Genomic DNA, 16,413 nt, shown 5'->3' with positions numbered 1-16,413 from the left:
AAACGTACCCGAATCCTCCTTTCTTTGCTCATCATCTGTTGAAGGAGTTTGAAGTTTTAAATTTAGGACATTTTTTTTATAGAATATTTTATATATCTAATAAGGGTTTCACACAGTTGATAAAAAATATTAATCCCTGAAAAAAAAGTTGGTTTTGTATAGCCTTTATAGCTTTACAATTCAAACTCTCAATAGGTTAGAATTTTTTTTTTTTTTTGAATTTAATGAACAATATCATCCAGTTAAGCTGATAAGGCTTCAAGTCTGTGATTGTGTTGCAAATTTGTCATCACTGATTCACATATATATACATTATGTAATATACTGGTACATACATGCATGGCGTGTGACTTTGTACAGTGTCTCAAAAGATTTCAGATTTATATAAAAAACATCATAAACATGGCCCATGTTTTTCATCAAGGGTGTTTTTGTTTATTTTTAAAAATAAGTGAAAAATATTCACATGTTTTTCTATCTTTTTTTTTCTTCTAAACTTAATAAATAGATTTGATTATTAGCATAAGAAAATAAAAGATATCATTATGAAAATCCCAGCGGTGAATTGTTTTTCACAACAAAAAACAATTCACAATAAAATTACGATTTTTTTGTTTGTTTTGTTTTTGAATTGATATTATTGATCAATTGCTAAATGATGAAACTGATATAATTTTTTTTAAATATAAACCAAAATGTGAAAATCAATTTCTCTCTAAATTTTTAAGTTTTAAATACCTTAATTTAAATATACGGGAAGAAAATCACTGGCCATTTTAAACAGGAAGTGAAATTTGTGATCATACACGAGTATAATTCTATAACTAATGAATTGTGACTGGACATTTAAAATTTTGAAACAAATGATGATCACAGACTGATGATATAAACAACATTTAACGGCGTGATCATGTGTAGACTAACCGCTCTCGGGTCAAGCTGCAGAAATATTAGACAAAACATTTCAACAAACAAATAATAATACCAGTATCAAGATGTTCTTTATCATCATAATGCAAAGTTAAAATTGTATAGATCTATTACAACCTCAGAAAATTGATGGGACACTTATCAAACACATTAATTTACTAGACAATGATATCAATTTAATAGAATTTCATATTCTTTTACATTTATCAAGAAGGAGGAATTTCATCATCTTAAAGAATCATTTTTCTCTTGGCACATCTTTATGCATTTACTGGTAATTTTTGCAATATGGGTTTTATAGGAAAATTTAAGAAATTTAAAACTTTTTTATTTATTAATTTTTTTTTGTGTGAAAAACTGTTTTAAAACCAACATGCAAAAGATAATATGAATTTATAGTTCTAAAATAAATATTTTTCATCATCAATACTATCTAATTTCAGGGTAAAATTGTGGTTACAGTCTCCTGTTTAAACTTCATACATGTATTTATGTACAAGTTGTTACCAATATTATTTCAATATCAGTTTCTCAATCTGCAATAGAGAAATAAAACATTAGTCCTAATCTTTGATGATGTTGGGATCACATACCTCTTGAGGAAAATCGGGATCATCCTTTTTATCTGTGTCTTTCTCGTTGACCTCTTTGGTTTCTTCATAAGCTTTGATAGCGTCGTCATGTCTGGGAAGAAATACAATACCTTTACCATTCATCACTGCATAAAAAAACATGCCTACATCTACCTATCTTTTCTTTTCATTTCGCTTTTTTTCCCTTTTTTTCTTTTGCTACAATAGCCAAGTTTTATCAACATATCTTAACTTCAGGAAATTCGTTTATTTAATATTCCATAGGAAGCGTAACAGAATTTTCTTCAAATCCCATTTTGCTTTCCTATGGAAAATTTGGCAAGATAGGGAATTCATTTTTTTAAGTTAAAGAATGTTGATGAAACTATGGCTTCATGTACAATCTCTTGGATTAATTCTGACAAGCATTCAATATTAAATTAACACATACTACAAAAGAGAAGAGCTGTGACTATATTCGACAAACTTATATTTTCTGAACAACTGCAGGACAAAAATATTCATTGAAAAAAAAACAACATTTTTTTTTACTTCTTATTAAATTAAGAAATAATCACAGCAAAAATTACTTACAATATCTGCATCAGCAATGCCTGTTTGTGATTGGCTAATCTGAAAGTCATCAGTTTGCTGTTGGCATAGGGGTCGTCAATTTTCAGTTGTGGTTTTTTGATTGGTGGTAGACGGGGGTAACCATCAGGCCCGATACCACTGAGCGCTCTACCCCGTTGCTTTTGATTACCACTGCCATTTGTAGCCTCATGGTCCACATTTCCATTGGTGGTACCATTTCTTGTGGTATGCAACCCATTCAATGTTGCCATCTGAAAAAAAAATTATCAGTTAACCAACATACCACTTTTTTTGACCTGCACATAATAAAATTTTAGCAAATACTTTAAGTTTTAACTTACAATGATATGTGTTGTTTTTGTACTACATAAATGATAAATTGATCATTACATCTATTTGATATTTAATACATCAACGGAAGAAAATTAATCATAATCTTTGATGCAACCTACATGCTTCACTTTAATTCATGAATTCAGATGTTCTTTCGAAAGTCAATATTGCAAATTATGATATTTATTTAATTTTGGGCCACCCCTTCCAGATTTGAAACTCCTAAGTAACAAAAATTTATGTGTTAAACATCATTGCTGAGTCGTAGAAGGACAACACAGCTGTATGGGGTAGTCTAATAATTTTCTTCTTCTAGATATTGTATTCAACTATTATTTTATTTTCAAAGGTGCTTGACATATATATTGTTTGTTTTTCATCAAATCCCTCATTCATATATATACATGTATTTCATTTTACCATACTGTATACAAAGTAAATAAATTCATATCTTCCAATGTTATGCCTCCATAGGCAAATTAGGTTTTAAAGCATACAAAATATTTTTTCTACATAACAACATTCATAGTCTAATATTGCTACTGAATTCAAGCATTTTTTCTTCTTTTTCAATCTTTCAGCTTCATACAGCACAGAATGTATTCAGCGTTTTGACAGAGCAGTGAAGAAACTGAATATCTCAGCTAGGGTCTGAACTGGATATTTCATATATAAGAACAATATTTTTGATTATATGGGGTCATTAAGTATGGTCTGATGAAGTCCTTTTCTGTCCTCAATATCATTAACAAATGATATACAATGTACTGTATAAATAATTAAAAATAAGTCTTAAAATTTCTTGAAAAATTTGAAATACCTTAACCAGTAAAATATAAATAATATTATATGTAGACCAGAAAAATTCACCATTTCTTTGCCAGGAACATTTTTGCCTGTTCATACCATGATAAAATCCAGCATTTTCTATGCCAATTCTAACTACGTAATAGAATTCATCATGTGCCAAAATCTAAATACCACAATTGTAATTCCAGTCTTCTACCATTAAAAAACTAAAATTCTCGGTCAAAACATAGGCTTCAAAATTTAAATCTAAAAAATATCGAAAACGAACAAGAAAGTGCCTACCTTATGCATGGTTAGAGTCTATCAATGAACTTGGGAAACATATCGTCCTGCTGTTTTTGACAATATGATCACGTCCCCAGATTTGGGCAGGTATGGGGTATAGATGTGGCAAAGAGCCAACATGTACCGACCTACTTAATCATTTAAATAATCAGCTGATGTAAATTTTTTGTTCTTTATACTTAACCCAAGTTGTTTATTGTTTCATTTTATATAACAATATATCATGAAATCAATATTGCAAAATTTATAGTGATAAGTTGATATGCATGAGTGAAAAATATGGCAAACCATTTAATTTTCTTATTTTTTTTTTAAAAAGTCTAAAAACAGAGAAAAAAATCTACCGATATGCATCTGGAAGGTGCCGGAATCAGTAGCATAATCTGCGATGACCCTTACGACTTTACGCTTTGCAGTATTTGTATGTTATCAAACACTGCAATGTATATCGGAAACATGTAGCAAAATGGACACTTTTTCAACATTTGCTTCTTTTGGATCTGAACCAAAAACTGTCAGATTTCAATGCAGGGGAATATAAAGCACCATTTTGATTGGTCAAAATAAAAGTTATTATCATCACTGTGATGTTAGAATTTTTTATCAACTAGATGATTTCACTGTTCAATGGTAAAAATGAAATAAAGTAAACTTCATTTTTCAATAATTGCGAAACAAGTTATATTAGCTTATATAAACATCCTTGTTAGCCGGATGGAAGCGTGCGAGGGGTCTTATTGTGGGAGGAAACCGGAGTACCCGGAAAACCCTCGTGGTTGGGCATGTGACCCCATACCTAAAGCATCTGATCGGAGAATCAAACCCCAGACACCTAGGTGAAAGGCAAGTATGTCACCATTGCGCCATCTGACCACCCAAATAAGTTATTTTAAGTGTAGATTTTACAAAACAAAAAAACAAAAACTGGCCTGGTCTACTGCCTGAATCAGTTTGAACAGTCTGTTTCTAATAAGTAATAATGTTAGGAAATGTATATAGTCTAAGGATAATCTTGGAATCTAGGAATGGGGTAATGAAGTTTATAGTAAATGATCAAAAACAACATTAGTTGATCGAGCAGGCTTCAGATTTATGAAATTATCTATTTTTGCTGTTTGACATATATATATGCCATTAATGTAATAAAGAGAACCAAGTATAAGGATAGAACTTATGATGTATCAGAAAGTATTTATGATAAAATGTATTTGTAATTTTATTTAATAAAATTTGTGGGAGACGAATGCATGCCTATATACTGATCAATAAATACTCTCGACTTGTTTTTCCATTTCCAAGTAATTAAATGTTGTACTGTAAGTTGTATAATATATCAATATATATTGGATTATTGAATAAACATATCTTTAATGTTAATTTAATCAAATTTATGAGTAGTAAAGACCCTAGCCATATTTCAGTTAATTTTTGTGTCTCCATTAGTGAATAGTTAACTAGAAAAAGAAGGATATATGCAATTAACAGTTAAAAAAACTAATTGTGATGTCATAGTAAAAATTGTCTGAAACTGTGATGTCATAATACTATTACAGTACAATAGTGTGATGTCATAAGGTTGTGATGCCTAATTTAAGTAATTATCATAGTGTCACAATATTATGGTGTTATAGCTGATGTCATAATGATTGTTAAATATATTACATTATCTGTCACCATCATCCAAAAAAAACAGCTGCAATTTTGTGTTGCTGTTCAACCCAACAATCAGTCTTAGCTTAAATGTTCGCATGTAATAATTATGGTAATAGATGTTATTTTAAGACAATTAACAAATTAACAGCGGCTTTTATAAACCCTTTTCTAGTTTTCTACAAATACAGATCTAATGACTTCATCAAAGATAAAATTTTTAAGAAACTGCTGTGTAGTCAAATTTACAGTGAAAATCTGATACAGTTAAACTCACATAACAGCCAGCATTTGAATATAAGAAATTAAGAATATGCTACTGTGATTAAATTTGAAATTTGTGTGGGGTACATGTCTAAATGCAAACTGGTCTAGCCAAACTCTAATAGAGCTAAGTAGATATACATGCATGCAACTCTCTGTACAGTACTGAACTAATGCATATATTGCGTTTTATACAAGGCCTCATGTATCATGATATTGTTGCACCACTACATTGCACTAGGCTATTTACTATATATTATTTAATTTATTAGATGTTCCACATAAAGTTTCAACAGAAGGGTCATTATGACATATATATATATACGTATTTGTATTATTGTAATAGATAATAATATAAAGAAGAATATTTATATTACAAATGAGTTTTAAAAATAACGTTAGTCCAGTCTCCCGGTCAGCCATTTGTAAACTATGCAGGTGTTGGTGTAATGACAGCAAAACAATAGCTTTAAACTCACCTTCTCGGTATAGTACACTGTTCGATTTTTTTTTCCTGTTTGAAAAGCGTTTACATCTGCATCGCTGCTACATAGTTCCTATTCTTCAACGATGTATACTTATTATATAAATATATCACTTTGCATCAGTCGAAGCCTGTTGTTATGGACTCGTAGGTCCAGACTTCGAAGTGAATCGAAACAAGAATAGTACGTCGATGCTGATTGGCTGAACGGATCCTTTCGTCCAATCGATATACTTGTTGTAACGAAGAGTTCGGTATAGCATGGTTACCTAGACGTCATGAAAACAACCTAAATGGCGGACGGCTACTGAAGTAAGAGATAATGTAAGTATGCTAGAAAAACTGAATTTGCACAAAATATATACATCGTTAATGTTGCATGTTAAAGACTTAATATATTGATACACAATTGACTTTGATCGACCGTCACGAAGGCCTAAACAGCCGCGAGATAGCATTATTTTCATAACGAAACGGTTGCTTCATCACACAGTTTTGATCCATCCAAAATATGGTGGATGGTTGAATTTGATAAAGTCGTATCGATTACTTGATTTGAAATATCAATAATACGCTTTGTGAAGTGAACTCGCAATATTTGTAAATATTGTATCTACAAATGTATGTGAAACTACATTCGAGGACATTTTTTTTTCTTCTTAAGACCAAATCATGGCAGATCAAGAGGCTGCTCCTACTCCCCCGCCGGCAGACAACCCAGAAGAGGGTGGGGCGCCAGCGGAACCTACTCAGGAACAAACTCCGCCAGATGCCACTCCTGCTGATGCACCCCCAGCTGAGACACAATGTAAGCATATTGATATGCTATTGTTTGTGCTGTGACATTGTCATTTTTTCCGTACAAATATTTCTTTTCTGTTGTCACTACAAGGAAAGAGCTCAGCTTGCGGTAAGAGGCAGCATGATATTATTTTCCCTCTTGATACAACCCATATACTATTAGTGTTCTGATGATTCTCGGTTATAAGCGGTCAGTTGAATTCAGTAATTTTAGTTAACTGGATGAGGCCAATAAAGTGTGCTTTGTTGATTTTTAGGAAAGTTTATTTAAAAGCTGTTATTCAAAATTAATTAAATCAAGAGAATAAAAATTAAAGAAAACTCGGCAACATATATACCATTACAATGATGTGAGAAAATCCTAGACACAAGTCATATTGGGTGTATTGACAGACGAGGCTAGGACCTGTGATCCTACATGATGTGACTGACTAACCAATTACATATTCAGTAATCAGTAAATTACATTTAATTAATAATTGATTGGTTTTCAAACCAATTCCCAGCATTAGGACCTATGATGTATGTATACATATAATTATGATATATGGATTACGGGTTGGAAATGTTTGTGATGCCTCTGTGCACTTAATGGCTTGATGACCCTGTCCCTAACAACTTATTTTTGTAGGGCAGTTACATTGTGAAATCTTGGGATTAAAAATTTCATTTTAAAACGATTCCATCTTCCAATAACTATATCATGAAATGATAGTTTGAGATCAAAATTAGCATAACATGAATTATCATGTGTGAAATTATCTTGAATTTTTGTTAATGATCACAAAATCCATTTCACAAGAATGTAATTTATAGTACGAGTCCAAGACTATCAAATTATATGTCACTGTGCTAACAAATGGGTAACACTTTCAATGTTTACCTAAGGGTTATAAAATAATAATTTGGGCCAGCAGAATTTTTCATTTAAATATGGAAAAATAAAAATAAAATTGTACAATTGTATTTAAATTGTATTTTTATTTCTTTTGTGGCCAATTCATCCCAGATATACATCACCATATAAAATATTGTTATTTCTTCATTAACTAATCTACTCCTTAATTTTCAGCTGAAGAAAAGCCCACAGAACAAACTACAGAGCAAGCAGAAGGAGAGACAACAGCACCTACAGACACTCAGGCGGAAAAGACAGAAGTAACTGAAGAAAAGAAGGATGAAGAAAATCCGACAGCAGAAACTGAACAGAAGGAAGGGGAGACTGTTGAGGCTCCTGTAGAGGGTGATGCTGCCCAGGAAGAACAGAAGGAAGGTGAGGCTCCAGTTGAGGGAGAAGCAACAACACAAGAGGCTCAACAGGAAACTACTGCAGAGGAATCTGCAGCAGAACCTACCCAGGCAGAGGAAGTCCCAGCGCCGGAACAGGAACCTGCGCCTGTCCAACAAGAAGAAGCCCCGGCCCCAACTCAGCAAGAAGAGGAGGCGCCTGTGGAACAGATAAACGCCGCAAGTCAGAAAGACGATCCAAATTCTCCGAGACCTGAACCACAACCAACGCCATCACAACCGGTACAGGATACAGCTCCTCTTAGGACCACTGCCAACTTACAAGCTACAGCAACAGGTACCATTATTTTTGTGTGACTTTTTTATGTATATCCACACATCTATTCTGAATTGAAGGCATAAATCAGGGTGCATATAGATTTGATCAAACCATAAATTGTGGTTGGCCTTTTCAAGGCCCAAATTGAATTTATCAAGAATTTTTTCTTACAGAGTTAATGTTTTGCAAAACCTCATGTTAGGATTCTGGCGTTTCCAGGCCACATAGTATATATTTCTAAGAATTTTTGAAACTCTGTGCATCCTGTATATACGGATAGTTCGAACTCGTGCTTATTTTCTGAAGCATAATTTCGAATAAATCGAACAGGTTCGTCAATATTTATTTTATTTTGTTCGAACCAACCAGAGGTTTACCGTATATATATAATTTGAATACTTCCATTCAATTGTTTTCTTTCTATGCTAACAAGACTATAGGAATATATCTGATTTTAATGTTTGCAGTAATAATATACGCATTTTTTTTTGGTTTCAGTGAAGTTTGTTTTGATGCCGAGTGGTCAAGTTGTAACCCTAGCCTGCACACTCGGACAGTCACTCGCCCAACTCAAGGCACACTTTGCTGCGGAACTTAAGATGCCTATCAACCTCATTATGCTTATGTTTGCAGGTAATAGCAACACGTTTCTGAATACTGTATGAGCCAGTTTGATCTAAACTGGAATTGCATTTCAAATTCTCATCATATTTGTATATAATTATATACTAATTTTTTATGACACAATGGGTAAAATTAATCTATCTATTAAATTCATTTTTTTGCGAAAGTCTTTATGATATTACATAATGTTTGTTGAGATAACAAAAATCAAAGTCTTTTTTAAACAAATTTTTTTCTGTTGAAACAATTTTATTTTTTTTCTTAAGTAAATGTACAGAAAACCTAGAAAATATAAGATATCTTAAACAAAAACAAAAAGACGCTTACATTGGCTCATAATTACATGTATATTGAATATGATATAAATAAGAGAAAAAAATACATAAATGAAAATTAACAATGTAATTTCAAAATGAGTGAATATGAATGTCCCATGCAGGCAACAATATGGAGGAGACTAAAACACTGGCCGATCTGGGAGTGGGGCCAAACGGAACTATACAACTAGAGATGCAGTCGTCCGATCCAGTCAATACGCCCATCAAATCATATCGTCCTCGTCAGGAGTATCATATGCCTGACGTCATCACAGTCCGTGTACAGACAGGTACATAAATAAAATAGTGTGTGGAGTATAAAATAGTGAACCTGTTATGGTACAGTTATGGTACAGCATAATTGTGTTTATTTGAACCAGTAATAGTACAGCTAAATTGTGTTTGTTTGAACCAGTTAAGGTACAGCATAATTGTGATTGTTTGAACCAGGTACAGTACAGCATAATTGTGTTTGAACCAGTTATGGTACAGCATAATTGTGATTGTTTGAACCAGGTACAGTACAGCATAATTGTGTTTGAACCAGTTATGGTACAGCATAATTGTGATTGTTTGAACCAGTTGCGGTACAGCATAATTTTCTTTGAACTAGTTACGGTACAGCATAATTGTGTTTGAACCAGACATGGTACAGCATAATTGTGTTTGTTTAAACCAGTTATGGTACAGCATAATTGTGTTTGTTTGAACCAGTCATGGTACAGCATAATTGTGCTTGTTTGAACCAGACATGGTACAGCATAATTGTGTTTGTTTGAACCAGTCATGGTACAGCATAATTGTGTTTGTTTGAACCAGACATGGTACAGCATAATTGTGTTTGTTTGAACCAGTTATGGTACAGCATAATTGTGTTTGTTTGAACCAGTTATGATACTGGTTAAAAAAATTGCTAGATACTTAGCTTTAGTTGTCTAATATCTACGGCCATATCATGTTGAAAACACTGGTTCTCGTCCGATCACCGAAGTCACAACATGTTGATTTTTATCATGGTATTTTGTCCAATGAAATGTTTTCTAATATTTCTAATATTGCATAATGTTCCTTTTTTAGATGATGAAACATCAAAAGATGTTGTAGTTGAGATAGAAAGAACCACGAGAAAAAAGCCATATTTAGGCGGTTACAGACATAAGAAGACTGGAATCGAGTTCCATCATGCATCAGCCCAAACTGTGAGAAAACAACCAGCTCCGTCCAACATGCTCAAGTACTGTCGTGATACACAGACCGTGGAACAGCGTCATCACTTACAGCAGACGAAAAACGACACATCCACACAGATGACGAAGATTGGTGTCTACGTGGCTAACCTGTCAGACAAATTGGTCAAGCCTGGCAAATACACCACGGCAGACGACCACCTTGACATGATGCTTCATCAGGTATTGTTTTATTTTACAGTGATGTTTCTTAATTTTCTGAAGAAAAAAAAATACAAAAAATAATTTTAAAAATAAAATTCGAAATTATTTATTCTAACTGAAAATTAAAAAGTTATAATTTTGTTTCTTTTTATTTTCTTTCTCAACCAGAATGGTTATTCTGAAAACAGAATGACTGAATAAAGAAACAGATAATTTATTTGATGAAGAGAAAACTTTAAAAAAAAAAAAAAACAATTTGAAATTCGCATAAAAAAATTGGTATACATATATATAGTTTGAAGATGTAATAGTTTTTACTCAGCTTAATCATTCAGCTTATTGATGTACATTTTTGTTTTAGGTAATCATCATACAAAAATACTACCGCCGATGGCTAGCCAAAAGATATGTTCAGAAACTGAAGATGGACAAACAACAAAGGATGGAATGGGAAAGACAGGAAGAAATTAGGAAACGTAAGGAGAAAGAGGAAAGAATCAAGAAAGAATTTGAGAGAAGAATGAATCCAAAGACAAAAGAGGATTTCGACCTGCTATATCATGCTTTAGAAAAATGGCGACAAGAAGAGTTGGAGCGAATTAATCATACGATGGATGACGCAGAAAGGAAAGCTGCACTTTGTATGTTGCTTGACCAGGAAACCCAACTCATATCCGCCATTGGTAGACATAAACTTGAGGCAGATGTAGAAAACAAGGATAAGAGGATACAACAGTTTCTCAAGAAGGTGAAGAAAGAAAAGTTTCGTTGCTTCTAAAATTTTCAAGTTTCTTTGGATCTTGAACATTCTCGTATATTAGACTTTATTTTATGTGAAACATATATATAATTTTCAGTCCTCATATATTTTAAACCGCATTTCAAGTATAACATTAATACATTCAATATTGAGTGGATTCTTGTTGAATTGCATAACATGGTTAAAAAAGTTGAATGTGATATAGATATTTTTATTCTTTTACTCAACTTAACAATTCTGTATAATGAAATAAGGGGCCGTGAAAGCTCAGTCGGTTAGAGCGCCGGCTACCGTGTTTGAGTGTTTTTTTGGGAAAATTTTTTACTCAAATTATTCTGGATGGTATGCGACGGGTCTCCCTTATGTTGTTCAGTGAGGTATTCACCAACTACTACAAGGAGACCCACCTCAAAATGAATTGTAACTATTCCTTACTTCAGTTTAGAACATACTTTTCAAATCAAGAGTTGATTTTTTCTTTCTCTCTATACTTTTTAAAGGCTGCGTCACCTAAGAAATGGAAAGGATTTGATGGAAAAGTAACCGAAATGGACACTCCCTACACAATCAGGGCAAAAGAGCTTCAGGATATCTATAACAGTATCAACATGAAATATCTTACACAGGACGAACGCCTCGATGTGCTGCTCACCCTTAAACACACAGTCAAGGTAAAGACATTGAATCTGTGTGTGTTTTACATAATTATTGCTTACTTTCTGCATTTTCTTCTTTGAATTATGGAACATATTATTTTCGTGTTCTCTACAATTAAAACGTTCCTTCATCAAATTAAAAACTATTACTGCCTAAATAAAGATAAAAAAGTTTTGTACAAAATTAACTAGAGACCGTGGAAAAGCTTGTTAGGAACTTTTAATATAAACCACTTTCACTGTTAAGCATATGTTTTTTGACCCATCACACATTTTATGTAGGTAACTTAATTAATTACTTAATTAATTGATTAATCAATATATATATATATACCAGTGAGTTACTATCATACACAGCACATGTACCTAAAGTTCCTGTTTTCAACATCATAACAATGCATTCTAATCTTCAGAAGAAAAAAACATTTTGCTTTTTGTTTTCAGTTTTAAATTCTGCTTATATTTTTAACATTTTATTTTTGAATTATAAAACTTTTACAGCTTCTGACAATTTGGTACAAAAAAAAAAAAAATTCTCTTTTGGAAATATTAGAAAAAATCCAAGAGCTTTTCTTTTCAAATTTACATCCCACAGGAACATGACTGCAAGTTGACCCAGGAGGTAATCGAGCTGATAGATCGAGAGGCTGACCTTCTAATGAGAGGGGTCAAGGAGTCCAACTTGGATGGGCTACGTAAACGCATCTCAACTTTGTTCCTTCAATACATTAAAACTCCGACCTTTAATCCAGAGGCAGCCAAATTACTCAAGGTAAATATGCTCTGTAGCTTACCTCAGCAAAACCAAATGATATACTTGTTTATATAAATATTAGAAAATATTATGGCTGATATTATTGGACATTTTGGGAAAAAAAACAACATTGAATACATACATAATTTTTTTCTCAAATCTAAAAACAAAATCAACAAATCTATATGTTTCTTTAATACAAGAGAGAGAGAGAGCAAGAGAATTTTTCAATCCTGAAAAAAAAACAAAATGTATTTTGAAATAATGTTGAAAAAACATCATGTGTTTTTCGAGAAGAAAAGCAGTAAAACTTATTAATTCCATTAAATGTGTTTCTTGAGAAATGGAAGTGAAAAAAAAAGTCACATTAATAAAACTTGAGTTTCTTTAATTTATTAAAAATTTTGATGATTGACCTTGACCTTTTATCATGTCCAGGTGCCACAAGATCCATCAAGCTTGCGAAAGAACATCTATTTCTGTCCAAGTTGTAACCAATATCTACCCTCCACGGAATTTGCCCTGTCGTCCAATTCCCGTACTGTGGGCAAATGTCGCAAGTGTTCTAAGGTTGACAATGATGCTCGAACACGCCAGGACATCAGCACCTACCAGTACATGCTCAAAGTCCTTAGAAAAGCAGAGGAGATGTACGGGGATGACTCCAAAATTGCCTTCCTTCTGCAGGTATGGTGAATGACTGCAGTATTTGCCTGTTTATATCTGGGTTAATACATAGACAAGCTCAAATCCCATTAAATTATAGAATTGAATAGCATCTACCCATTAAACTATGACTGAAAAATATCCTGTCCATTAAATTATGAAACTGAAATTCACCCTGCCCTTAAACTATAACTGAAAATCACCCTGCCCATTAACTTATATAACTGTAAAAGAATCTGTCCATTAAATTATATAACTGAAAAAGAATCTGCCCATTAAATTATATTCCTTGAGAATCAACCTGCCAATTAAATCATATCAGTGAAAATCACCCTGCTCATTAAATTATATAACTGAAAAAGAATCTGTCAATTAAATTATATTCCTTGAAAATCGCCCTGACCATTAATTATATAATCTCTGCCAATTGAATTCTGACATATTACGATTATTATTTTGTAGGAACAAGATTTGCGCTACCTTGTGGAGAAGATCTGGAACAGTCAAAGCATACTGAGTGCTTGGGAGGACCTTTACGACCTTGTACTGGTCCGCTGGGACAAACATCAGGAGTGGTCTCCCTGGAATTGTATCCTGCTGACCAAGGACGAAGCATCTGCACATGATAAATTAGTTAATTTAGAAGAGGTATGGCAGCCATTTCATATCACAATTTTGAGAATTTTTCATCAGAACTTGTTCCATTCCGTGTCCTGGTATGGCCATTCAGACAATAAGTGTCCCCATGTTGTTCTGGTGATTTAGATATACTGGTCAGCCTCGAATCCTTTTTGAATATTTTTTAGTAGTTCTATATTATATATCAATATTGATAATGGTCGTGGGTTTGATGCCGGTCAAGGCATGAGTCATAAAATCATTTGTGTTACTATGTTATATATTTAATAATTAACACAATGTATCATATGCACGATGTGTTGTTGATTCAAGGTTTTAGCAAATGTTCAAAAATGTTCTGATATAATATTCACTACAATAATTATAACCATTCTAAAACTTTCAAAGACATTGCTTGTCTGAAGAAGTCTCTGTTGTAATAATATGCAGGGCTGACAATGCCAAGGGGAAGTAACTCATACCATGTAATCTATTTTTGAAACACCCAGTCAATTAGCTTCTTTAGCACATGAGGTCGATATTGATTTTAACAGGATGCCATGAAACAAATTTCAGCCAAATATAGAAAAAATAATTTTATAGTATTATTTCCAAGTACAAGTCTTACGATATTTATGATATTGCTGTATAACAGGATAGAACAGGCCTATAGCTAGGAGATAAATTATATTGCTCTGTCCATTGAGAAAGACATTCCATCTTATTATTTTTTTTTAAATATTACAGATTTTATTATTTTTGAAATTCAGTTGCCAAGGTAAACACATCTAATAGATATGATTATTTTTCGTTTCCAGGGATACGGTTCTGTATTCATACATAAAGTTCAACAGAAACATACCTTGGCTAGGAACTACTTCTCCAGACTCCCAGGAATGGCTGAACACATTCGAATCCGTGCCAATGAACGATCAATGCCTTCAGGACCCACGATAGCTGGCCAGCAACTTCCAGTACAGCAGCGGGCATAATACATGTCAATTGGCTATATTGGGATCCCAAATTTCAACAAAAACTGCTTTTTTTAAACGATTTCCCCCCTTCAAAATCATGTGAAATTGTGCAAGAAAAAACCCACATGAAGAACAGTTTTTTGTGGAAATTATCAAAATATACAATATACTTTTTTTAAAGATTGTATATTTAATTATATTCCTGTCAGGAAAACAACATTTGGCAACCAAATAAGAAATACAGTGCAACTTTAAAAAGCCAAGTGTACAAATTTTACCTGTAGGTCATTAATTCACATGAAAATTAAGGAAAATGTAAAATTTCAAAAAGATGAAATAGTACCAGTTATATTTTATAGCAAGTTAAAGCACTGTGATGAATTTTTCCTATTGGCACAGGATTCTAAAAACCTCGAAGCGAGGATTCTCTTGGCTAGTCTAGTGTTCGGATTGCATCCAAGATAATTTCTTGCTGAGGATTTAAGGTTCCTTGATGTCATTATGTATGTCTGTGATATGAATTTTGAATGTAAATATTTCAGTTGTAAATTGTAAATATATATTGAACTTATCACCGTTGAAAGAATAATGATAATAATAAATTAAATTATACTACATTTTTTTTGTATTTGTCTTTGTATACTCAAATTCTTATGGAAGAAAGTCCATATTTATTAAACCACAGGTCTGTAAAATACAATTAATATAAAGGATTATATATTGGGGTGTATGGGCAGACAAGGCAAGTACCTGTGATCCAAGGTGTCCTCGTATGACCCCAGCTGTTGGTATCCTTCTTTATTCTCCTCCTCACATGACCTTGGCTGTCGGGTGTCTCCCTAGACACCCGTCGTCACATGACAGCTTTCGATGTCTCCCTAGACACACGTCCTCGCATGACCTTGGCTTTTGGTGTCAGCTTTCAGTGTCTCCCTAGACACCCATCCTCACATGACCTTGGCTTTTAGTGTCTCCCTAGACATCCGTCCTCACATGACCTTGGCTTTCTGTCTCCTTAGACATCCGTCCTCACATGACTTTGGCTTTCTATGTCTCCTTAGACATCCGTCCTCACATGACCTTGGCAGTCGGTGTCTACCTAGAGACATGTCCTCATATGACCTTTGTTGTTTTGGTCTGCTTGACACCTGTCCTATGATATGACCCTGGCTGTCTGTCTCTACCTTGTCACCCGCCCAAGGCTGTTGGTGTCCCCCTCAACGTCTGTCCTCCTATGACCCTGATCGACCATTTTGGTTAGTACCACAAGGAAATATACATATTTATTTTGAGAAATAGTTCTGAGTTTAAGTTTGACCATAGAAAAGCAATTGCAGGGGACTTTTTGTAATTACAAGTTTCA

General features: G+C 33.2%; 2 protein-coding genes across 3 annotated transcripts in view; one reads left to right on the top strand and one right to left on the bottom strand.

Annotated features, from left to right (window-relative positions):
• The window catches only part of LOC117330850 (dynein heavy chain 12, axonemal-like), a 56,645-nt gene extending 50,577 nt beyond the window's left edge, over nucleotides 1-6,068 (bottom strand). For both annotated transcript variants that reach the window (XM_033889377.1, XM_033889379.1), the window contains exons 1-4: nucleotides 5,918-6,068; nucleotides 2,097-2,347; nucleotides 1,524-1,614; nucleotides 9-35 (exon numbers count right to left, since the gene is read on the bottom strand). In XM_033889377.1, coding sequence (XP_033745268.1) covers nucleotides 9-35; nucleotides 1,524-1,614; nucleotides 2,097-2,347 — 369 coding nt within the window. In that variant the 5' untranslated portion in view covers nucleotides 5,918-6,068. The remainder of the gene's footprint in view (nucleotides 1-8; nucleotides 36-1,523; nucleotides 1,615-2,096; nucleotides 2,348-5,917) is intronic.
• Nucleotides 6,069-6,165: 97 nt separating this feature from the next.
• Nucleotides 6,166-15,667, top strand: LOC117330852 (IQ and ubiquitin-like domain-containing protein). The gene is made up of 12 exons (XM_033889381.1): nucleotides 6,166-6,246; nucleotides 6,587-6,730; nucleotides 7,796-8,308; nucleotides 8,789-8,923; nucleotides 9,354-9,521; nucleotides 10,309-10,640; nucleotides 10,984-11,370; nucleotides 11,883-12,053; nucleotides 12,634-12,810; nucleotides 13,231-13,479; nucleotides 13,921-14,106; nucleotides 14,895-15,667. Exons 2-12 carry the CDS (start codon nucleotides 6,595-6,597, stop codon nucleotides 15,066-15,068), a joined length of 2,628 nt encoding a protein of 875 aa, XP_033745272.1. The 5' UTR covers nucleotides 6,166-6,246; nucleotides 6,587-6,594; the 3' UTR covers nucleotides 15,069-15,667.
• The last annotated feature ends 746 nt before the right edge of the window (nucleotides 15,668-16,413 follow it).

The sequence above is a fragment of the Pecten maximus genome, chromosome 7 (genome assembly GCF_902652985.1).
Source record: "Pecten maximus chromosome 7, xPecMax1.1, whole genome shotgun sequence".
NCBI lineage: Eukaryota > Metazoa > Mollusca > Bivalvia > Pectinida > Pectinidae > Pecten > Pecten maximus.
This window is presented reverse-complemented; position numbering and strand designations above follow the sequence as displayed.